The 22,949-nt window shown below is 51.4% G+C and overlaps 7 protein-coding genes across 7 annotated transcripts; 3 read left to right on the top strand and 4 right to left on the bottom strand.

The window, feature by feature from the left end:
• Positions 1–272: 272 nt before the first annotated feature.
• COCMIDRAFT_80298 (uncharacterized protein) lies at positions 273–1,479 on the top strand (the record flags this gene model as incomplete). The annotated part of the gene is made up of 3 exons (XM_007684242.1): positions 273–623; positions 673–1,317; positions 1,369–1,479. The coding sequence occupies 3 exons, from the start codon at positions 273–275 to the stop codon at positions 1,477–1,479; spliced, it is 1,107 nt and encodes a 368-aa protein (XP_007682432.1).
• Positions 1,480–2,101: 622 nt separating this feature from the next.
• Positions 2,102–2,731, bottom strand: COCMIDRAFT_80005 (uncharacterized protein; the record flags this gene model as incomplete). Its single annotated transcript, XM_007684241.1, has 3 exons — positions 2,102–2,161; positions 2,265–2,554; positions 2,644–2,731. The coding sequence occupies 3 exons, from the start codon at positions 2,729–2,731 to the stop codon at positions 2,102–2,104; spliced, it is 438 nt and encodes a 145-aa protein (XP_007682431.1).
• Positions 2,732–4,914: 2,183 nt separating this feature from the next.
• Positions 4,915–5,961, bottom strand: COCMIDRAFT_317 (uncharacterized protein; the record flags this gene model as incomplete). Its single annotated transcript, XM_007684113.1, has 1 exon — positions 4,915–5,961. One exon carries the CDS (start codon positions 5,959–5,961, stop codon positions 4,915–4,917), a length of 1,047 nt encoding a protein of 348 aa, XP_007682303.1.
• An 840-nt stretch (positions 5,962–6,801) lies between these two features.
• COCMIDRAFT_21484 (uncharacterized protein) lies at positions 6,802–9,770 on the bottom strand (the record flags this gene model as incomplete). Its single annotated transcript, XM_007684135.1, has 2 exons — positions 6,802–9,268; positions 9,325–9,770. 2 exons carry the CDS (start codon positions 9,768–9,770, stop codon positions 6,802–6,804), a joined length of 2,913 nt encoding a protein of 970 aa, XP_007682325.1.
• A 503-nt stretch (positions 9,771–10,273) lies between these two features.
• On the bottom strand, positions 10,274–16,164 carry COCMIDRAFT_31652 (uncharacterized protein; the record flags this gene model as incomplete). Its single annotated transcript, XM_007684168.1, has 9 exons — positions 10,274–11,257; positions 11,305–11,887; positions 11,941–12,069; positions 12,118–12,266; positions 12,319–12,384; positions 12,436–12,552; positions 14,574–14,693; positions 14,753–16,076; positions 16,133–16,164. 9 exons carry the CDS (start codon positions 16,162–16,164, stop codon positions 10,274–10,276), a joined length of 3,504 nt encoding a protein of 1,167 aa, XP_007682358.1.
• A 2,643-nt stretch (positions 16,165–18,807) lies between these two features.
• Positions 18,808–19,305, top strand: COCMIDRAFT_21481 (uncharacterized protein; the record flags this gene model as incomplete). Its single annotated transcript, XM_007684134.1, has 1 exon — positions 18,808–19,305. One exon carries the CDS (start codon positions 18,808–18,810, stop codon positions 19,303–19,305), a length of 498 nt encoding a protein of 165 aa, XP_007682324.1.
• A 1,385-nt stretch (positions 19,306–20,690) lies between these two features.
• Positions 20,691–21,283, top strand: COCMIDRAFT_31651 (uncharacterized protein; the record flags this gene model as incomplete). The annotated part of the gene is made up of 3 exons (XM_007684167.1): positions 20,691–20,848; positions 20,913–21,002; positions 21,079–21,283. The coding sequence occupies 3 exons, from the start codon at positions 20,691–20,693 to the stop codon at positions 21,281–21,283; spliced, it is 453 nt and encodes a 150-aa protein (XP_007682357.1).
• Between the last annotated feature and the right edge of the window lie 1,666 nt (positions 21,284–22,949).

The following is a 22,949-nucleotide window of genomic DNA, read 5'->3' as shown; positions in this document are numbered from 1 at the left end:
ATTTGGTAGTCGAAGTACCCAAGGCGCAAATGTCCACTGCCGTCCTGTCGGGGAGCCAGCCCTCGAAGATAACGGATTCGGGACGCTGCGTGGGCTAGCGCCTATTATGTCATCAGTAACTTGAGAAAATGTTCACGATATCATCACTGCCCAGCGCCCGCGACGCATCACAGCATCCCCTCACCCACCTGCTGCCATTTCCAACCCCCCCTGTGCCGGCCCTCCCATTACGATAGGGAGCTTCTACTTGGACCTCGACGCACACTTTCGTCATGGCTACCCCGCTGCAGCTCAGCAACCCGGCGCAGGAACAGGCTGTCGCTGACATCCTTTCACGGCCTCGCGCAGCCAATACCGGCCCATTCGCACAATTCCTCAACGTATACGATGCCTTTCAAGACCGGAGAGAGGCATTGGGCCTTAGCAACCCCGGCACAGTGGAAAACATTGCCCGCGAGGTCCAGCGCGATGTCTTTCTGAACAATTCCAGCTTTTCGGGCCTGCGCGCTGAACTCACAAAGGCATTCAGCGCTGCCCCGCTCTTCCAGGTTGCTCACTCGCTATCTATGGGATCGCAGGTCATGCCCCCATACTCATACATGGTTCTTTACGGATCACCAAGGGTGCGTCGCTCGCTTGCTGAATTGTTTTTAGCACGCTGACATTTTGCAGGTATTCATGCAAGGAAATATTGACAATGAGCTCGCATTCTCCGGCCGCTTCAACTGGCGCTGGACGTCAGCATTCGTTTCCAAGGCCGCTGTTCAACTCACTTCGCAGGGTAACATGGTCTCGCTTGAAAACGACTACACGGGCGCCGATTTTTCCGCTTCCCTCAAGGCAGTCAACCCCTCGATACTTGACGGTGGTGTCACAGGTATGCTCATGGCGAGCTACCTTCAGTCCGTTACCTCAAGACTCGCACTCGGCATTGACGCTTTCTGGACACGCCCCGCCATGGCATACCCGCCAGAACTCAATGTTTCGTATGCAGCACGCTACAGAACTGAAGACTGGATGGCCTGCGGCCAGATCATCCCCGACCGTGGTGTATTGGAAGCCTCGTACTGGCGCAAGCTCACAGACAAGGTCGAGACGGGTATCAACTGCAACCTGGCGTTTGCTGGTATTGGCCCTGGAGGCCCCATGGCTGGCCCACAGAAGGAGGGAAATGTCACAATCGGTGCCAAGTACGACTTTCGTCAGTCTTCATTCAGGGCGCAGATCGACAACCAAGGCAAGGTGGCTTGTCTGCTGGAGAAGATGATTGCGCCACCAATCCGCGTGACCTTTTCAGGCGAGATCGACCACAAGCAGGTACGTCATGACAAAATTCAAGTTTCAACGAGCAATGCTAACAAGACGCAGAATGCTGCCAAGCTCGGTTTGGCCGTCGCTATAGAAGCAGCCGACGAGGCTGTCATGGAGCAGCAAGAACAACAGGGTGCCGCAATGTCAGCCGGTGCGATCCCCTTTTAAACGCCTCCCCACTCACACCCATGTATCGACTATAATACCATGACTCTTCTCTTTGCTGTATTACCACCTTTCTTGGAGCGAGCGCAGTCTAGGTAGAACCACTACCCCACCATCTGCGGATTGGTTACAGTACTGCATGCGCGCCGATAGAGTGACCATTTTTTGCTACAGCATCTTACGAATGTAAAACGGCGCAATGTTCACATGGAATGGGCTACGAGCGCTTGGTAGACCGGACCGTGGCGGTTTATGTTTGTGTGCCTGATGATTTCGGAAATCGAGGTGAATGTATTTGTAAATATAGTGGCCGTGGGGCACCCAAAAACGAAAATCAAAAATACTGTAAGCAGCTACACTCTCAACATTCGAGTTTCACTCGCAGCCATTCGTACGTGACGCAATAAATTATCGTGGAGTCGAGAAATATAATACAGATCGTTAACGGCTGGGAAAAAGAATTGCCGGTTTCCGCTACATGTACATGATCATTCCCGTCCATGCACCAATCCCACTATCGTAACAAGCCAAGTAAGGAACCGTCGGCGCTTGTGCCCGGTAAGAGCCCATCCGTCGGAAATGCGACAAATGAGGGGAGATGACAATTGTTTTTATTTTACTGGTTTTACAAAGCCGGCTTTGCGCCCTGCGGTTGTCCTGGAAGTGGCGCACCGGGAGCCATGAACTATTGAGAAAAAGGTTAGCATATCAAAACATATGGTTGATGAGACACCAGAAGTATGTTGGCTGAGAAGAAGAATTGTCTCCTTCAACAAATAAAAACGTACCTCGTTCTGCGCGCGCTGTGCCTGCAACTCAGCCCTCTCCTGCTCAACAATCATCTGCTCCTCGCTGTACGCCAAAGCCCACGGCACACCCAACAGCAGCGCACTGGTGCTCACGACCCACAGCGTCTTGCCGCCCATGCTCAGGCCGCTCTTGAACCACGACGAGATTGTGCTTGCTTTTGACGAGACGGAGCGCCGTGTGCTGGCCGGAATCATATCTTGCAGCGCGGAAAGGCGCTCGAAAAATGTCTCATCGGGCTGCACCGAGTGAACAGACGAAGTATCGGAATCTGTAGTTTCGACATGGTTAGCAATTGATAGGTGTGGGTGTGAAGCGGGTAAACTGGATTTGTGAAGAGGCAGGATTGTGGTATCGTACCCGAGTCCGTGTCCCAGTCCTCGTCGTCAACGGGACCTTCCTGCTCGCGCATAAACTCCTCGTCAGTGACTTCTGTGAGCTGAACCATTTTGACGGAGTTCTATTTGTGTAATTGGTGAGACAAAGAGTAGAAGGTGACGGTTGGATAGATGCGGGGGTGGAGTTGGCGATGGGTGGTGGTGGTGTCGGGCCTCGAGCTTTGTTGCTTGTGATGATGATTGCGATGATGAACTTTTAGTGCACGGACCATATAGCATTGCGCTAGACGGGGGCGGGGCGGGGGTCTGCCGAACGGCTTCAACCATGGAGTCGGATGATGCCGATTTTCTGGTCATACTAGTTCATGCGTTTTAAGCCTGCATGCTAAGCATTGTATTAAAGTAGGCTGTTTGTATGCATGCAGAGGGTTACCCTGCGTGCGGAACATTCGTGCGGCTCTTAGTCTACCATTATTGTAACAAGTAGCTAGCGACTATACCTTGAGCACGCGACATCCAATATGACCCTATATATATCATTTATGGAAAGAGATCATCTTGACTAATTGAATTCGCGCAGATGTTCGAATATTACATCAATCCTATAGTATACTCGTTTGCTTCCTCCCATGTCCAAGATTTAGCAAGGTACCAGACAGCATCCTTTCTAATATCTCTAAACTTTGTGATATGTACAATTTTATTTCAATATCGGATACATACGACCACAGGCAAAGTATCGCTCTGGGTCTCGTTCGCTCCCCACACGATAAACCTTTGACCGGCGGATCAGTAGTCAGGTGGGTGACCACTGGCGAATCCCCGCTGTCGTATGTTTTTTTTTGTTTTTGTTGCCAGTTATTTGGTTGAGGCAGTAACATCCCTAAGCTTTAGTATTCCTGATTACCTAGACTAAGTTTTTTTACTCGTACTCGTTGTAGAAGGAGAATGATCGTTTGAGTGATCTCAGGCGGTGTCCCTATTCTTAGACGATTGACTTATCCATGGCTTGTACACCACGAAGGCGGTGTATTTTTCTGGATTCCAAAAGATTACCAAGATTATAGGAGGCTTCAGCTAACGATGAATGATGTATGATTCGTTGAATTCTGAAATCGATGAAATAACAACGGTATACATACACCCTTCCTTGACCCATGGGTCTTTGTTCTGCGACAACGAATATTGGTGTTATTTCCAATACCACTCATCAACAGCATCAGGTTAGCTTTATCATTTTGTTCTCTAAGAAAAATTCATAGTCGTGGAGAATCGAAAATGCAAATCCCTTTCTCAAATATATTCCCTCCGCCTACAAGAGACTCTGTACTGTAAACGCAAGTCAAAAATATCACATATAAATATGCTCAAAATAATATCCATCATAGCTCCAAAGAGATGAAAAGAGTGAGTGAAAGCGAGGATCACCTAAATCTCAAAAGTCTCCTGATGATTGGCATTCTTGCAGAACCCAGCATACCGGTTATTCTGCAATGCAGCAAGCAAGCGACAAATACAGTACGTCTTTCTCTTCATGCATTAAACCACTGTATTGAGAAACACAAACCTATTTGAAATTCATTGATTGCCTGTGAGCCATACCTCGTGATGACTGCCTAAGATATTCCTTGTTGAGAAACCAAGGAAACGTCAAGAGTCCATTCTCAGGTGCATTCAAGTTTCAGGGCTGCAGTAATGGTCACGCCTAAGTTGTGTCTGCACACGATTTGTCGAATTCTCCTACGCACAAAACCGGTATATTATCAAAGTAACAGAGAATAGGCAGACCCTTTGGAATCTTGGGTGTGGTAATAGGGGCGCTGTGAGATCGCCTTTGCATGAAGCGACATTTCGTGCTTTCGGCAGCGCATGCGATTATCTCGGTTCGTTCTACGCGCATGTACCTTGAAGTGCACAGTCCGTCAAGAAAGCCATGGTATGTTACTATAGCTAAATTTGTTACAGGAAAATGCATTCTGGATATCTACATTATGACTGTCGGTTCATTAAGACGCTCGAGAGTCGTGGATTCAAGTGCTTTACTTTATTTGTATGAAAAGGTATCTACAATATACCGTAATTCTACCGGGTCTAGCATCCCCAAGCATTGTGCCAAAAAAGAATACACGGAACTCTTTCCCTTATCCAGCAAAGAAAGGGGGGGGCCAAAAATCACATTAGTGTTCCAAGGTCACCAGATAGACGCCATACCAACGCCACCAACACAAGCCTCTCTTAACTCCCCCTAGCCCATGCTTATCCAAAAGCTTCTCTCCCCAACGCCCCCCGCCCCTCACAACCCCAAAAGCCTCTCCGCATTCCCAAACGCAAACGCATCCATCTCCTCCCCACTCAACACCCTCGCCTCGGCCAACCTCTGCACAAACGCCCACCCATCCGTCATCTCACTAAACGGATAATCCACCGAATACATAATCCGCTCTACAGGACTGACCTGCCTCAACTGCTCAAACTGACGGACCGTAAAAAACGCACTCGTCGTGCTCCAGATATTCCGATTCCACACCGTCTCAAACTTGGTGTCATTGCGCAAGCCCGTCGAGTCGATGCGGTCAATGAACATGGGTAGGCCTTCGCCGTTATGCCCAATGATGAGTTTGAGGTTGGGAAAGCGATCGAAGACGCCGGCGCCAAAGAGGCGTAGCACGTGTGTTCCGACGTCGACGTGCCAGCCCCAGGAGCTTGATCCCAGACGCCCGGTAAGGGCGGCGGGATAGTTGCCGGCGAAGAGCTTGGAAGCAACGTCTGCGGTGGGGGATACAGGGTGCAGGTACAGAGGGACGTCGAGGGCTTGTGCCATGGCGAAGACGGGGTCGAAGCGCGCGGCGTCGTAGTAAGTGCCGTCTTTGAGGTGGTTCCAGATCATGGCGCCTTTGAAGCCGAGGGAGGTGACGCTGCGGTTTAGTTCTGTGGCTGCTTCGTCGGGGAGCGACATGGGGAGGACGGCGAAGCCGGCGAAGCGTTTGGGGTTTGCGTCGATGGCGCTGCGGATGGCGTCGTTGGCGGACCGGCAGCCAGATGGGTCGTCGGAGCCTGATGCGGATTGCTGAGCGAGGACTTGGAGGGAGACGTGGCCGGCGTCCATGGCGGCGATTCTGCCGGCTCCGACGTCTTTGAGCTTGGAGAGTACGCCGGGGTTGCGCTGGGCTAGGCCGCTGGCGATGATCTCGGCTTCGAGCGAGGGGGAGACGACATGCTCTTCGAGGGCGATGAGGCGCTTGGGGAGGTAGGCGTGGGGTTTTGGAGGTGGGGATGCTGTTGGTATACTGTTCGCACTGAGGGCGAGAGAGAAGAGGGTCCCGAAATGAGTGATGCGCATGTTGGGCAGAAACAATATGAAAAGCAACCTTTATTCACGGCCATTGCCTGAATGCTACAGACTTTATATGCATTGGACTTGGACTGGACTGCTTGAACAAATGCGCTATCGCTCTGTTCATCTTTTCCGCCCACCTCAAGTCCTATATTAGCGCATCATTCAGCTATTTACCATGCAGCCTCATGCTCTCCTCTATCGAGCTTGTGATTCTCCGATTGGGTATCGCCATCTTCGCCCCCGCGTGGCGTTGGGACGGCTCGTGGTTTATGTGTCTAGATCGTGGAGGTGCAATCTCCACCAGAAATAGGCATAGTAGCGGCACCCGCTTCCTCCAAGAAAATTACTGATATAGTCGCAACCAGTGTGTTGTGGAGTTAATATGAACGATCTGTAGTCTTTATAGTTACCCCGCTACTACAAAAACTCTGAAAATTGATATTAATCCTCTAACTATTGTTTACGAGGGGGGTAATGAAGGAATCAACGGTAGATCTACACCCTAGCCGTGGCTTACTTAGCTTCGGTCCTAATGCTGGCGGATAGATGCATGCGTAGTTGGACGCCTATTCCTAGAAAGGGTAGCTTACTGGATATCTGTTGATGGGCTAGATTTGTCGTGTATAAGCCTATTCAACTTTCAATTTGCGTGTCTTGGTTAAATTGGGTTAGTTGAACACATACAGAGTTAGTAGAGTAGAGACTTTGCTGTTTTGATGAACAGAGACATAAACGATTCCAAGGATGAATTGTACTACATGATTACGAAGAACGGTGGTAAAGAAAGGAACTGTCACTCCTGATTCAAAGAAAGTATCGTACGCTCAGTATCTTCATGCGCATTCACTTGCACAGAGGCCTTTGCGGGATACGATTCCACTCGTAAGCTAGGAAGATGTTTCGGTACTTCTCGATGAATTCCATCACTTCGTTTCCGCTCACGCGGAAACGTCCTTCTCCGACTTGATCCTTGAGCTCCTGGAGCGTACTTTCCCATGCTGCATGTCCTTCGCATTGCCCGTCAGGATCCTGGAGCGTACTTTCCCATGCTACGGATTGCTCGTTAGGATCGGCACCAATATCAAGAAACATGTAGATTATTTGCAAAACGGCCTCTGTTTGCCCCTTGGACAGCATCTCCAGGTTATATGGTATGTTCGCCAGAAATTGGACCCAGAGAGATGGTAGCGCGACTGCAGTCCAGTCCTCTGTTCGCTGCTCCTCTAATGCATCTGTGAGGAGCCGGAACATGGACGGAAAGTGAACCGTACCCTCTTCTGACAACAATGGAATCACTGCAACGGCTAGTAACTGCTTGAGGCTCGGCTGTGAGCGCTTTCCCGAGGATGAACGCAACTTGTAACAGACGTAGCTACTGAGCCCAGCTTGAACTACAAGTTCATAAAAGGATCCATATCGAAACCCTAAACCCCGAACATCAGACAAGGGTAATATGGCTCCTTCGATCTCGTGATTCGATGATAGAACTAACAGTGTACGTTCTAGTTCATCCAGCGTCTGTACTTCAGGGTTCCGAAATTCTTCATCGGAGACTCGCGCATAGTAAAGGATGTTGTCAGCCGCCTGCCGGATAAGGTGCGCATATCTTAGATAACCAAAGTCACGACCAGTTGGTATTGCTTTAACTTCAGCTAGTAATGCTTGGCATATCATGGATAACGGTTGAATATCGCTCTTTCTGTTTTGCCTAAGCATTTTCTGAATTTCCTCAGTGTGGAGAAAGTCACGAACTGTCCGGTGGAGAAAATCAACCTTGTATGTGCGAAAAAGATCAACCGTTTTGAACCCATTTTTTGAAATGAACAAATCTCCTGGATCGCCGATAGCATTTTTGAAAAGCTCAGGTGGATTTTCTTTGGTAGTGTCAATCGTAATCTCGAGTAGTCCATTGCAGCGTGCGTTGATGCGTCTTTTCATAGTTTGCAGTCGGCAAATGGTCTCTTGAGGCGACAGCTCCTTGATCTCTGCATTGATTCCATAGTATGGGTCGTCTTCATCGATGTAAGAGTATGTAAGCAAGGATAGAGGGTAGGTAGCTTTGAGAGCGATTTCGAAAGTCTCAGCTGCACGTTCCGAATAGGCTTCGTCCATATTAGAGAGGATATGCAGAAAGTAATCTTCCAGTGTTGATGGGAGTAGACGTATCCTGCGCTGTAATTCAGAGAGTCGGTCGCAATTTACTAGGCCATGCAAGAGCGATCGAACAATGAGAAACACCCATAGAAATACTCCATCGGCTTTTTGCACAATCTCTTCAACAAGTTCATCGTATCGACTATCCCTGGTGATTAACGACATGAACTGCGGGCTAGACTCCAGCTTGTCACGAACGAACCGCTCAATATCAGGCTTTGTAAGATCTTCCAAAAGGAGTTTGCGTTCAGTATCTTGGGCGAAAGCATCTTGGAAGATGTTCCAGGGCCGACTTGAGATACATAGCTTGATATCAGATGATAGCGTAAGGTCTTGAAGTATTTTGATGAGATCTGATTGGTCTCCGCCGTACTCATCAAGGCCGTCGATAAAGAAACAGAACTTTGAAGATATGGTGCCTTGCTCTTGAATACGCCGAAACGTATCCTTAATCTCCCTCTGGAGCCAGGGTGTGAATTCTGAGTGGTGCAAAGACTGTTCTTGCCATCTTTGTGGTGCTACGATAGGAATAAGTGTCGGGCATTTTCTTAGGATTTCGAACAAAAGCGACTGAAGCAGTCCTTCTATGGATCTTTGTTTTTCTGTGCCAGAATTCCAGAAGAAGAAACCTGCAGTGACCAACTCTTTCTGCCCACGCCAATCTTCCAGCTCCAAGAGTGTGCGGGGATTATCGTACAGAAATTTGACGAGCGTTGATTTTCCAGAACCCGGTTTGCCAGCAATCCAGTAATGGCCGTCTCCAGATCGTAACCACTCAGCGAATTTGAATTGCTTACAAGAGCGGTCTGTTATTGATCGCGATGTATATGCCCATTCGAACGTTTTACTATGGGCCTCTGGGATTTGCGTGTGCCGGACGTTCATGGCCTCGAAATGCAAGCTTTTTAAAATGCGATGTTGGGTAGCGATCCGGTTTCCAGTTGTGGCCCATTCTGACAGATCAGAGGCAATTTCGCTGAGTTTCGAGGATAGATTGTCATTGTAGTTCACAGCATTGTCGGAAGACGATTGTATGTCACGTAGTTTCTTAGTCACAGAGGCCTTCCAAGCCAAGAGATCTTTCGCGCGTGTTTCCTCTCGGCCAGCGTGATGCGAAAGCTCCACCAACATTTTGGTCACGTTGGATTGGTTGCTCCTAGATGGCTCTATTAGAATAATTGTGTACAAAGCACGCGCGCCGTCGGAATGTACCTCAGTATTGTCAACAAGCAGACAGTGACGCGTGTCTGGAATTCCTTCAGGCGAGATTTTGCAAGATTGATATCATTATCTTTCAGCATGACTCGCGCCGCTTGCAATAGACTCTCCAATTTTCCCGCTTTTCCACGGCCTTTGAGACTCTTGAGAAGGGTGGAAAACTCATCAGCAAGCTCGGTGCAATCTTTTGCGAGGATGGCTAGTTCCCTTTCCCCGCCAGTAGTACCTGGTGATTGAGAAACAGTAGATGTTGAGGAAACTAGCTCTTCTTTGAGACTTTCGAGTCTCTCCAAGGTAGATTCAAGGTCTGCATACTCTTGGGTTGCTCCATTCTCGGAACGATGCGCCTGTCGCGCTTTTGTGAACAGCTTACCGCTAAAGTCGACAAACTGGATAATGTTGGCTGCCAGTGACAACGCGGCAAAGGCCTCGAGTACCATCTTTGCTGTGGAACCAGTGGCTCACGGAAGGAATGACACTCGATTGTATGCAGAAGATCAAAGAAAAATGTTTGGTGTGTGTGTGTGGCTGTGTTTGCTTCCCCCGCACAAGGCCGAGGTGTGATGCAGTGCCCACACAGCCTACAGTCTGCTTCTTAATCTGTCTTAGGGGCGGCTAGGAGTAGTACCTTCCTCCAAAAACGCCACCAAACGCATCCCAGGCGCTAAGAACTAATTTTCACCCCATCCCTCTCTGCCCACTTGCTGCTGCACCGCTCCAATAATAGTCTACATCTCAATGTCTAATCAACGAATGTGTTTTTCGAACATCCGAAGCCTCTTGTTGAATAAAATCAAGACACAAAAGTGCTCTTGAGAGCAACGAAAATTTCTATATATCTATATAGTGCTTTCTACACGCACGCAAACCATGTACATGATGCATTTGCTGCGCTAAGTTTTTACATCTATGAGTACTACTTCATGTTTTTTTCTCACCATGATCAACGCCTTTTGCCCAACATTTCCTTTCCCAGTCCGTCCCTGCCTTCTTCCTTTGTGATCTGCTCAGCAGCTTTGACAAGATCATACGTGATTTCGTCATTCACCACACTATCCTTGTTGTATGATGGATGCGACTGGACGAAATGCCTGATCCATTTAGCCGCTGTCCAATACGTTCCGTTGGCGCGTTTGCGGATCAAGTCGAGATATGTAGCAAGATCACAGCGAGTCTCTACGTCGACATTCATACTGTTGAGGTACGATTCTACAAGAGGAATGAGACCGGGGAAGCCAGCTTCGCCAGACGAGGATTGCTGCCCATTGATGACTTCGTTGATAGTCATCTTCTCATACTCATCTTCAACTGGCCCAGTGGGTGTTACTGGCCGACTTGGATTCTCGGCAGGCGACGAAGTGCCTGTGCCATTACTGGCTTTGTGCGTCGGAAAAGGGTCTTTGCGAAACCAGAACTTCTGCGTTGACACGGCGTCACGGATGTGTGCTGTCTCCATATTTTCCGATACCAGTGTGATGGGGATGTAGAAGTTGAGGTTAAACGACAGTATCGCACGGGTGAGGAGGACGATAAATATGGAGAAGGCTGCGTTTTCAAAGTCTGTAATCTGGATCTCCATAGGCCGGAACTCGACGCGCCATCCCATGTCTGAGCCAGCTGGCGGAGGCTTGAAGCGCATGTGCTGCCAGTTTGTTGATTGCAGATTCTCAAAATGGTCAGCTTTGGTAAGATCGAGTTCTTCGAGATCTTCTGCAAAAACAACAATGGGGTCCCGGATGAAGAGATGAGCAAAGTGGGTCGCTAGCAAATCATCCATGCCCCCTTCAACCAGACGCTTCTTAAGGTCGGGGTCTATGATGAGATTTGGGTCAAGGTATTCTGGCCGTAAGCGGGGATCCTGAGCAATGTAGGTTGAGTTGGATGCATAGCGAGACTTGGGGAGCCGCCACCTATCGTTCTTCAGGGGCTGCTGAAAGTCAGAAACTCGTCAGACACTAGAAGAGATTAACTGACCTTTTCTCCCAATTCTTCTGGAGTACGATCGTCGACCGCTCTACTAATCTGATTCCAGCGTACGTCTGTGTCGGCGAGGAAGCCCTTGTAGATTGGAGTGGCTGCTGTCAGTGCCAGCAGGATCGGGGCTATCGGGCTGAGCTGATCATACATAGTCCTGCCCTCTTCAATGTTCTTTGCTTGGAAGGTGATTTGCAAGCAGCAACTTCCCATACCAAAGGCCATTGCATCCATGTGAATGTAGTTGTCTTGGGCAGCGCCATTGCGGACATCATCGTCCTCGGGCCAGTTGTGCAAGTCATAATTGACGGTTGGATCCTTCCAGGGCCATGCAGTCTTCTCGTCTCGAAATACGGGCACATTGACCTGTACCTTTCTGCCTCTCCGCCAACGAATGTTTGCTGCCAAAGTTGGGAAGCGGATATGGGGATTGGCAATCTCGTCAGGAACAAACTGAGATCGCAGCTTTGGACCTGAAACAGGATACGATGGTACGATGCAATCGGTCGATCCAAGCCGAGGGAATGTTGTCAATGTGATTGGAAACTCAGTCTCAGCCATGTGGTCCTTGGCTATTGCTCGTCTGTGGGAATTGTGAGCACACGACTGTTGGATAATCAAAACAGGCTTGTCTACCTCCACTTCATGTTTGGCTCAACATCAAGCAGGTCCTTGAAGCCAATTCCCCATGGCTTTCCTGGGGTAGCTTCCAGCATAAACCGCCCAAATTCGGGGTGGAACACGGGAGCGGGATTGTCTTTTGTGCTGTCCTAGTTAGCACAAACAGATGAGGTGAGGGATGTTGTGGCTCACTCGGCATTCCCGGTCTGCAGGTCAGGCACTCCGCCACCTTGTTGCAGGAGCTTCTCGTCGTTGGCCAAAGCAGCTAGAATATCGGCCTGGCGAAGCGACAGTCGAACCTTGCGATTATCTTGATCGTAGCAAACTACGAGATACTCAATCTGCACACAGATCAGTCTCACATGCTGTAACGGACGAAAACATGGTGGTCACCTCATCGCCCCAGAGGAGTGCGTCCCTCTCTTTTGCTTTGGCGTTGCGCCATACGACAAGCAGTTGCTGTTTATGACATTACTACTTGTCCTTTTCAGGGTCTCAAGGCATGCGTACTTGGATCCCCCATGACCTGACCTGATCAGCGGCCTTTTTGGCCTCTGGCCAGTCGAGAGGCGTTCCGAGGGCCCTTGACATGACATTAGCGAGGATGGTGAGTGGCGTAGCACGGATCTTACAGCAGACCCATCCCGAGTTTCGTAATGCGTCGTAAGAGGGTGGTTTAATCTGGGATGGTGCACGGGCAGACAGAGTAGGCGTATGAATGGGTGGCTTGTGGCTCTCAAACGGCGATTGCGGGGAGGTCTTCGGCGGGCACTGCAGGACTTGGGTCTTTTAAGTGGGGGTTAGCCCAAGCCAGGATTGCTGCAGTTTTTCACCGGCTGCAGACCCCTCGGTTTCCTGTGTTATCCAAGGATCGTCGCTGACCGACAATGGAGAGGAGAGTGTAATTTTTCTTTCCCTCCCGCACAGATGGCCAGTGTAGAACTGCAGTACGAGACTAGGGGTTCGGAAAACGAATGGATTAATAATGCATGGTGCAGTGCAGCAGGCCCATGCCGCTTCGGAAGAAGAAGGATCTAATACCGAACGACGCTTGCCGTTTTGGGGAGGCTGAGCAGAACATGGACTACTTAGTACTATGGAGATAGACCGACTTCACCACTGTAAGACACGCTGCTGCTGCTGTGCACGCAATCGATCTTGGACTGCGCAACGTTACTCGGGCGTACTGACAGCGAGCCTTAGGAGCACGACAAGGGCATGGCGTGTTCTTTTGTCCTACCCAGCCAGATGCGTCGCATTGCCTGCTGTTGGTCGGCACTCACGTGCACACTCGTCACTCGTCGCCCATATTAAGAAAAGATCTCGTCGATACATGTACATATGTAGTAACTACCACGGGCCACAGTGGCATGATTTCTGCAAGCGGATCTTTTCCGTACTCGTTGTGCTGACCTGGGCACCACCTCGTCAGCTTAGGGCCTTGTCACTGCGTCCACGTCTTTTGCAGCTTCGTACGTAGTAGATTGCAAGGGGCTACCCCGAACGACGGTTATTTGGCATAGGATGGAAATAAGTGGAGACCATTGCCTGATTGTCGCAACGTGCAATATTTGCATTGGGATGGGCCTGCGTCAGCGTCGTAGATGGAAAGAGAGGCAACTGCCGTCATGCGAGGGATGGATGGATGAATGGATGCATCAATATCTGTCGGCCCACACACCCCTTACCCCTCCCTTTCCATCACTCGAAGCCATGATGACATGACTGGCTGCGTTGATTTGCAAACAGAACGGGAGACAAACATGGCTGGTGGATAAGTAAAAGGCTTTTAGTTGGAGTGGGCCTAAGAGCCTGTGGTATCTCTTTGCAAACGCTAGTCAAAACTGCCCAGAGGCCTCGTGCACTTCTAGCAAAGCGCGTGTCGTGCAAAAAATGCTTAGAAGAACAATCCTGTCCTCCGACGATAAGCGCTTACTTGCGCAACAAAACTCCCGTCCTATGATGGAGCCATCCTAACAGATGCTCATGTACAGAAAACGCCGTCCACCAGTTCACAGGCCTGAAAGCCCCTGTCTATGTGCCAAAATGCAACCGCTGCTATTAAAAGACAAACATGACATAGCTAACATGTGTCAGCCCCGACGAATGGTCCCCATCTGTAGCTTGGAGTGCAACAACCTTTGGCTGGTGGCTCGTTACTCCATCCAAGTGGTAGTCGGCGATGACGTCTCGATGCCAAACTCCGTCGTGAAATCCACATAAGGATACTGCAACCCCTTTGGAAATGATACAGATGTCTCGTCTCTAGAAAGACAGACTCGTCGAATAAATGCCGCTAGTGCAAATGCGAAATGAATACAAAAAATAGTAATATAAAGATCCCCTTTTTTTATGCAGGCAGTCCGGATGTCATCAAAGTATGGCAAATATGTGCTACTATCTTTAAGTCGCTGGAAAGCGTCAATATAGACAGATGCTGGCCGGTGACGGACGACCATGGGTATAGAATTGTTGAAGATTATGCTTCGTGCGTCCAGGACAAGGCGTTGTTCATATCGTCGGTGAGCTATGCTCTATGGGCTTAGGTCGTAGGTTAGAACTAGTCATGGCTTGCTTTCCCCCCATTTTGCGAGTCAACTTGGCGTAGTCTATGAGTTGGGTTAGCTGATGACGAGTAGTTGCATCACAGTCTTGAACTTACGCAGGCCACAAGCATTGCACAAGGTTCGGGCACCGTCTGGCCCTCTCCGCCACTCGGGTGTCTCGGCACGATTGCAGCTATGACATCGTCCGGGTGGAGCAGCACGCTACTCATGAAATCAGTACACATGTTAAGAGAGTGTGCAGGGGAGGGGGGGCTACTTACACCTCGTTTCCTGGTCTTGTTGTCGCCACCAGTAAAGCCACCCATGCCCTTGTTGTCATCGCCATAACCGCTTCCACCGTCGTCGTAGCCGTTCATGGGCCTATACCGAGGATCTTGTGGGGCTTCCACAAGGCTTGCTTGGTGGTGATTGAAAACAACATCTCGCATGCGTTGAAGGGACATTTGAATCCTCTCGCTTTGCTTTAGCATCTCGTCAACCTCTTCCAACCTCGGCATTGACTGTGGTGTCATGCCAATGCGTTGGTTATCGTGTGCCCGTTGGCGGTAGATTTTTGAGAACTCTGCAATGCGCCCTGATCCGTCAGCCATCTCGTTGAGTGAGGCCTCGATGTCGAAGCTTTCCAAATGACGCTTTACGGACTCGCCGTACGGAGCCAGACTCGAGCGACCAATCTTCTTTTCTTCCAAACGAGCCATTTCAGCGCTATCTTGCCACGCTTGATGCACATAGCGAGGCGGGGCAGAGTAGGTGGATGTTGCTGGGGGATATGTAGGGTTTGGCGCGCTGGTAGTCGAAGCTGACACGGCATAGCTAGGAGGATATTGCGAATATGGATGATGCTGGCTCATGGGCGGTGCTGACCGAGGAGCTGGGCTCTCGTAGGGTTTCGAAACTGGCGGAGGATACGAAGAATAAGGGATGCTGGGATGTGGGGCGCTTGGAGGCGAGGCAGGTGCAGTTTTGAGGGGATGAAGCGAAGGTAGCTTCGGGTTGTGTTGAGGGGTTGAATATGGCGGCCTTGGATCCGAGAAGGGCGGGCGAGGAAGGGAGTCTGTTGGAGCTGGTGCAGGGGGTGGAGGGCCTGTTTGTGACGCTGAGGAGGCGATGTATGGACTCCTTGGGTGGGACAGAGAGCTAGGTGGCCCTTGGCTGGGGTGCTGGAGCTCTGGTGGGTAGTTTCGCGGACGTTGCTCGGCCGGTGAAGGAGCTGCAGAGGATGAATGGTAATGCTGGGGGGCGGATGTTATCGAAGAGGGCGGAGGCACTGTAGCTGGATATGAGAGCGGCTGCTCAGATCCTAGGGCTTCGTGGATGGATGGCAAGGACTGGCGGGCAGGCGCCCGCTGTGAGTCCTTGTCATCGCCAGACATCCTGCGCGATTCGGGAGGAGACAGCAAGCCCCCGAGCGAGCCAGGCACTGCGCTGGGGATGGAGGGCTGGGGATTGCTGTGTGAATGCGATGGCCCAGTGTAAGGATGCATCGGGCTGGGCATGGCTGGGGCCGAGTGTTTTCTCTGGTACTCAGCCTCTTCGCGCTTGACTCTCTCGGCATCCATGTGGTTGATTGAGGGGAGGCCGACACTGCAGTCTGTGGTTAGCACTTGTATGGCGAGGCCAGGGGAATGACGATGACGTACGCTTGTCTGCTGCCAGCGTCTAGGGTTTCCATCATGAGCGGCACCTTCCGTGGGTGGCGGTGGTAAGGTTTTAGTTGGGAGATGCGACAGGTAGATGTTGCAAAGGAGTGGTGGTGGTGGTGGTGATGGTGGTGGGGAATGGCAGACCGGCGGCGTTCATGTGCCTTGCTGCACAAGGTTGGGAGGCGTCAGAACCTGGAGTCGTTCCTTCCTTGACAAGCGCAGCCAAGCAAACCCACACGGTACTACTGGAGGAGGAGTCGACGACGGTCTTCTTTTTTTGTGCGATTGCCACGCTCTTTACGTTGACCCCTTCTGTTTCTCTCTCTTGCTCTCTCTCTCTCTCTCTCTCGGTCTCTCTCCAATGACTGATGCTGGGGCAAAGTTTTGCTTGTTGTGACGGGTTTTTTTCTCTTTTGTCGTGTTTTGTTTTTCCACTCAACCGCACACGGTTTGGAAGGCGGGCACCTTTTTGTCACGGGCAAGGAGCGTTGTTAGCGAGAGCAAAGGCAGAGTCAAGAGTGCAGGTGCAGGCGATAGTGTCAGCGACGTGGCTGACGTAGGTGGAGTGGACAGGGCGAGTCGAGGCGAGGCGAGTCTCAGCACAGTTGCCAGGGCGGCGTCAGGGACCTTGTGGGAGCTGTGGTTCTGGCGGCGGAGGTGGAGGATGTGTGGAAGAGGTGGGCAAGTGTGGCATGGGGTTTGGAGCGGAGCAGATGGCCAAGCCGTGATCTCACAGTGAGCTACTGGTCGCAATGCCGCGTCTTGTCGATGGTTGCAGGCACCGGCATGGGGTGAGCGGAAACAAGAACTAAGACCAGGTGCAGCGGGCTAAAGCAGATACGATCGGAGATGAAGCGCGGCGGCAGCGAGTCGTCTAGGACGTGACGCGAGAGTGCAGTGAGCAGGCAGGGATGGAAGGGCTACGGCACGTCTGTTTGCCACGGCCAGGGTGCGGGTGGAGAAGGCGATGGGTGGGTGTTCAAGCTGCAACACTCACACTGAGGAGGGCGGCACCCCAGCGCCCCAGCACAAGACCCCAGCACACCACCCAAGCACGCACACGCTCCCAAGTCATCGGCGAGCAATGGCTATCCTGGCCACGCTTGGCCGGATGGAATCTGCTGCCCGCCATCGCCCCCCCTACACCTGCCAGCTAAGTAGTGTCAGTGTACACTGCGCGCCGTCGAGTAGTGTACATGGCCGTAAAAGCAGCAGCCGGCCGGGCGGCCATCGATCAGCGCCACAGGCCCCCCCTCGCCTTCCACACCCTCGACTTGCTTCTGCTCGATCCGCAGCCGTTGTGACCAGGGACCAGCATCGCGACCAGCATCCGCGCGAATGGACGCCCCCGCGGACACGGGCCAAATTATCGCCGTGGCATGCAGTCATGCAATCGAGATGCAGCCGGCCTTCCCACTGATGCCGCTCATGCCCCTCGCTTCGCCTTGGCTGCGACAGCAGACAGTGACAGCCACCACACAGACACACTCGACTACTCATATCCTCTCACCACTCCATACCCACAAAAAAGAGTGCGCGCCACGCCGCCGAACGCCTCGCACACCAGCTCGCGCCTCTATGTGTACACGGTCGCTGTGCCGGCACTGCCGGGTGGGTTTGGTCTGCTGCTGCTCTCCTTCTCTCTCTCTCTCTTTTTTTCTTCTTCTTCTTCTTCTTCCAGCCAGGTGTCCGCCACGCGCGCCATCAGGGCAGCATCCTGGGTTCCCGTCGTCCTCGTCAGCCCATCCCCATATATACACTACACTACACTACACATGACACTAGACACAGCACACATGTACCTCCCATAGGTAAACCTCCCCCCCAGGCACGCAAATCAGCAATCGCCGCCGACAATGGCCCTCTCTCGGGAATCTCCAGCCAGCCCAGGGGTGATGCCCACACGACGCATCTGAATCGGTGGCAACGCGATTAGTGCAGCGGGGCGGCGGCCATCATGCATCGCCGTGACAGACAAGGCAGCGCGTGCCGACGAACCATCGTCTTGCCTCGAGATCTCATCGGCCCGGATGCAAGAAACTTTGACTCAAGAGCCGCCTGTACGCAACACCCAATGCCGCTCGCTGCTATTGCATTATCGTCCGCATTATCGTCCGCATTATCGCTACGGCGCGCAGGGCACCTGCTACTCGATGGCTCTTACACTTGTCCGTACACAATGAGGCCACTTTGTCGCGCCTGGTGATACCTCTGGCCTGTGCCGCTACGTCAGTCGTCGCTAACGCCTCTCTCAGCGCACCCACGCAGCACGCCTCCCTGGTCTCGTTCCGAACCATGGATCCACCATGCACTAAAGCACTTGCCCGTTGACGTCTGCACGTGTCTGCGAAATCGCTGGGCTGGTCGCACCACGCCATCCCGGCTCGACTTGCATCTGCCATAGCACAGTAGCCCGTGCTGCTGCCTGTGCGCTCCCTCGTGCCCTACAGTAGCACGCCCGTGAGGCAAAACGGCACCCGACCCAGACATCCACACCACGCTACCCACAAGTCTCCGTTGCGATTTAGCTGCATTAGCGGAACCACGACCGATCTGTCTTCACCACCCTTTCGACCATCTCTGCCTCTGCCTCGCATGTTCTATCTTTATAGTCCATATATATACATGCTACACTTACTCGAGGGCTGAGCCCTGCCCCCGCGCTGACGATAATGCCCGCATACGTCCAATCGCAGTCACACCAACTCTCCGCGGCAGAGTCAGTCGACCCAACCACCTCGCCAGCTGCCTCACATGCGCTGACAGCCACCGCAGCCCGAGGAGACATATCGCTCGGTCCCATGGTCCCGCCCCGCCCCCCCCCCTTTGCCTTGGACAACGACCAGGGTGCCGAAATATTTCAGTGTAACGCATCTTCACAGCTCGTCACAGTATGCATCAAAAATGCCCGTCATACGTGTCTCACAACTCTGCTATCCTGCTGCTACTTCCACTTATCAAACAGTGCTCTCGGTCATGACAGTTACAGCTCCGCAATTGCCCGTGCCATGGTGCCCCCCCAACCCCGACAAGCTTCATCGCGCACCCGCCGGTGGCTTGCAACGTCGAACCGGCGCAGAATACTCGCTTACGCCATTATGTATTACCAACCATATCTCTCAGGCGACATATGTAATAAGTACACATATATCCCGCATACTTATGTGTGAGTACATATGGTACTTATGGACACATGCCCGTCCCTGGTCCCTGTGGGTAAATACTGCTGCTTCTTTGCACTCGGCACCTCGCAGCCCGATTTGCCTGTCCGATTCGTTGTCGTGTCGGTACCATATTTTTCTTGCACCAACTGGCCCCTTGACAAACGCCTCCCGGGACTGTTACATTATGTCAAACCCATTTATGCGCAAGCGTTTGACCGCTGTCATTCAATGCCGGTCATGGCGGGAATCCAAGCGTTTCGAAACGCATATCTATGAGACTCGCAAAACACTCAAATGACCCGCGTTTGTCATTGCACAAGTCGACAAGATCTTGCTCGCCCTGCAGGAGTGCCTCGGACAAACCCGCCTTCAGCTATTGGCCTGTCGCGCACGCACATCAACACCCCCAATCATGTGCATCGAAAAGCACAGCCCATGACCTGATCTGCTAATTCTATGAGTCGACTTGTCTAGTCTGGGCATGCTTTGCGTGTATCGATACTGGCGTGGAATCCGGCTTGCTGGCTTCATGTGAATGAAGTGATACGCCAGAAAATGATGCTAACTTTGAGCTCAACCAAGACCAAGAATACGAATTTCGTCGCGATTACGATGGTGCTAACGACCTGCATACACGACACTGGAAAGCAACTGCAATCCGGCCTCGGACAAGATTGGCAGCATGAGGAAACTAGATGCAATTTTACCGGTGCCTTACCTCCTCCGCGTAGCCGTCTTTGACAGATTGGGCTCCATGTTCGCTGACTTTTTACGACACCGCTCGGCGGCCACGGTTCCGGCAGCTGTAAACGTGTCCCTTCTAACTCGCATCATTTCTCGGACAGAAAATCCAAATGTGCATCTTGCCACCATCCAGGCATCATGTAGCTGACCAAAAGGGTCATTGTCGACCCGCCGCAAGGGGTCCTTAAACCCTATTGACAATGAGTTGCGAGGTCCATGCATGCTTCACGTGTGCCGCCAGATGAGGCGAATCCCTACCAAAAGCACATATGCCGAGAACTTGTCGCAGCCGAGGAAACTCGATGTTAGTTGACAGATAAACCCTGTCAGCACACCACAGGAATATGATGTTAAGAAGACCCCGGTAATAGTTTCTCAATCTGACTCAGGATCTTCAGTTACTTCGCTCGCTTGGCGGCGATCTCGATCTAACGCTGGTCACACCCTTTTCATCTCACACGTATCTGATACCCAGTTTTAGTGGGCGGTATCCCGAAAAAGGTTTAATGCACTGTTCCCGATTCGCTTTCTTGCTTAAGCGACATGGATGCAATAAAGATATTGCATCGTACGACTGTCGGTGCACCCCTTGCCCTTCTGCGAGCTGTGTTTCGAGAATATCCGCCTGTCCACTTTGGGCCTGCTTGATGATCCTCCTCGGCCGTTTACTCAAATTGGTTTATGATCGTCTCACCCGCACTCAGCTTCGTGGAGGCGCCGTGAGCTTGCATCGTGACGATTTTCACATGGCACAGCGCGGCAGGATAAAAAAGCAACGTTGGACAGCGCTTCAACAGGCTCCACTGTGGAATTCGCATTTTCCCCACGACTCCTGGTGACATGCAGTGAGAGATTGTTGATCGAAATAGATACAGTCGCCTTTCTTGGGTGAGGGAAACATGGGTCGTCGCAGAAATGACCAGCTTATCGCTGTCTGCATGTCCGAAGGAACCTTTAAGGTCGCCCGTTTCGGGAGGACCCTACTTACCTGACTGTCATCGGCACACGCGTTCCGGTCGTGCTGGGGGGACAAAGTGCCAGGACCGGAGTCGCCTATGGCAAAATATGGGGCAGCCCTGACACCCTTTTTGGTTATCGTGCAGCAGCTTCCGTGCTGCACTCGCTCCACGGCATGAAATCTGACTGCATTTTACGTTATGCAAAAGCGGAGGAAACAGACTTGTGCAGTGGCCTTTGTTGGAATCTCTGCTTCAAAACAAATAGCGCAATTGTCCCCTAGAGCATGGTTTGTCATCAACACAAGTACTTTATCGTCTGCTGCACTCATATCCATCGCTAGGCAGAAGCCTGGGTGAACCAAACAGCTACATGGCCTTATCTGATGGCCATCGTCACCGACTGTGCAGTGTTCCTTTATTGGCATAACACGTGCAAATGCGAAAGCAACGCAAGAGTATCTCTGCTTGATTACACACATGTGAAAAAAAAAAGCAGTGCAAATTTGCAGGGCAGATTACTCAGAAAAATTACAGGATGCTTGCAAGCTGTCTACCTGCGACAATACAAGGGAGCGCGCACATGGGTCAGAGGACCATGCGCTGCTAGTCAACGCAGTGTATCTCTAGTGTACCGGGTATCGTGAGATTTGTCTTGAGGGTAGATCTATGGGTTAGTAGCAGGATCTCACAAGCGAAACGCATTAACAGAGAGACCGTAGCGGTGCAACTGTAATTGCAAACACTCGAGCCTTTGGAGATCCATAACGCTACTGATCTTCTCTCCAAACATCAAACGCGAGTTATGCACGAACATTATGTCCATGTCCAGGCACAGGCGTCGAACCAAAAACCTAGTAGTTATGCTTGCAACGATCACCGCCGAGAGATTTTCCTTGCGTTTCAATTCTCCGCGGACGTTTGGTCACAGTGCTTCCATGCGCATAGTGTAATTTTTTCGACCTTCTTTCTTTGCTTCTTTTCTTCGCTTGTTTTCTCGAAGTCAGGGCTGACATGCAGTTTTCTGGATCGTCCCGCTTCGGTTGACGGCGGAGCTTACCCCACATCGGATTTCGCCCCCCTCTAGACCAAATTCCCATGGGTCAGTCTATTCGCATGCGGCAAATCCCGACACAAGACGATGGCCATCAAGATCTCATGGTATGCAAAGCAGATGCATACAAGATGTACATGGGTGCATACATACATTGCGTACACAAGTGCTGGTATGAATGATTGTCCCTTCTTTGCTGGCTCATCACGAGACAACCCCCCCACCATACTCGTCATCAATTGATTCTCAACACGGTCACGCTAGGTACCATGTGGCTGGTTCTGGCGCTTGAACGCTTTGCTAAGTCAGCCGGCGGCCGTGCCGTGTTAAAGCGGCAAGCCCGACTCCATGCCGCTCGCCGATTGGTCGGCTCTTTTTGCCGAGCAAAGGACAGACGCAAAATACCCATAGCCAGATCTCACTCTCGGCATCAGTTTCTATTCGGCCTTTCCCAAAAGTGTGCAATGACTACTACCACCTCATCAAACCAACGGCATTGCTTACTAGGCACACACACACAAAAACTCATACCCCCATGACCTCGTAAGTTGGGACTTACTAACAAAACTCCTTGCATCCCAGGCTTGTCTGAAGCACCCTGGCCCGTGTGCCGCCCAAGCTAGACTTTTGTTGGCCAACCGGTGTGTGACCTCTCTCTGTCCTGCAGGTCGTGTCTTGCTTTTTTTTCTGTTTTAATCACCTATCGAAGCAGGTTCTCGAACGCCACGTCGTACGAGGCCCCGGGAAGGACCATTAGAGCTATCCAAGGGCCATTTAGATTTGCCCTGCAGTAGAACATGAAAGGGGGGGCCCTGGTTCGGTTCCTTGCTGGCCAGCGAAAGGTAGTATGTAGGAATGGTTATGACCCACAGGGTGAGTGTGAAACTGATTAACTT

This window comes from Bipolaris oryzae, assembly GCF_000523455.1.
Source record: "Bipolaris oryzae ATCC 44560 unplaced genomic scaffold scaffold_1, whole genome shotgun sequence".
Taxonomy (NCBI): Eukaryota; Fungi; Ascomycota; class Dothideomycetes; order Pleosporales; family Pleosporaceae; genus Bipolaris; species Bipolaris oryzae.
This window is presented reverse-complemented; position numbering and strand designations above follow the sequence as displayed.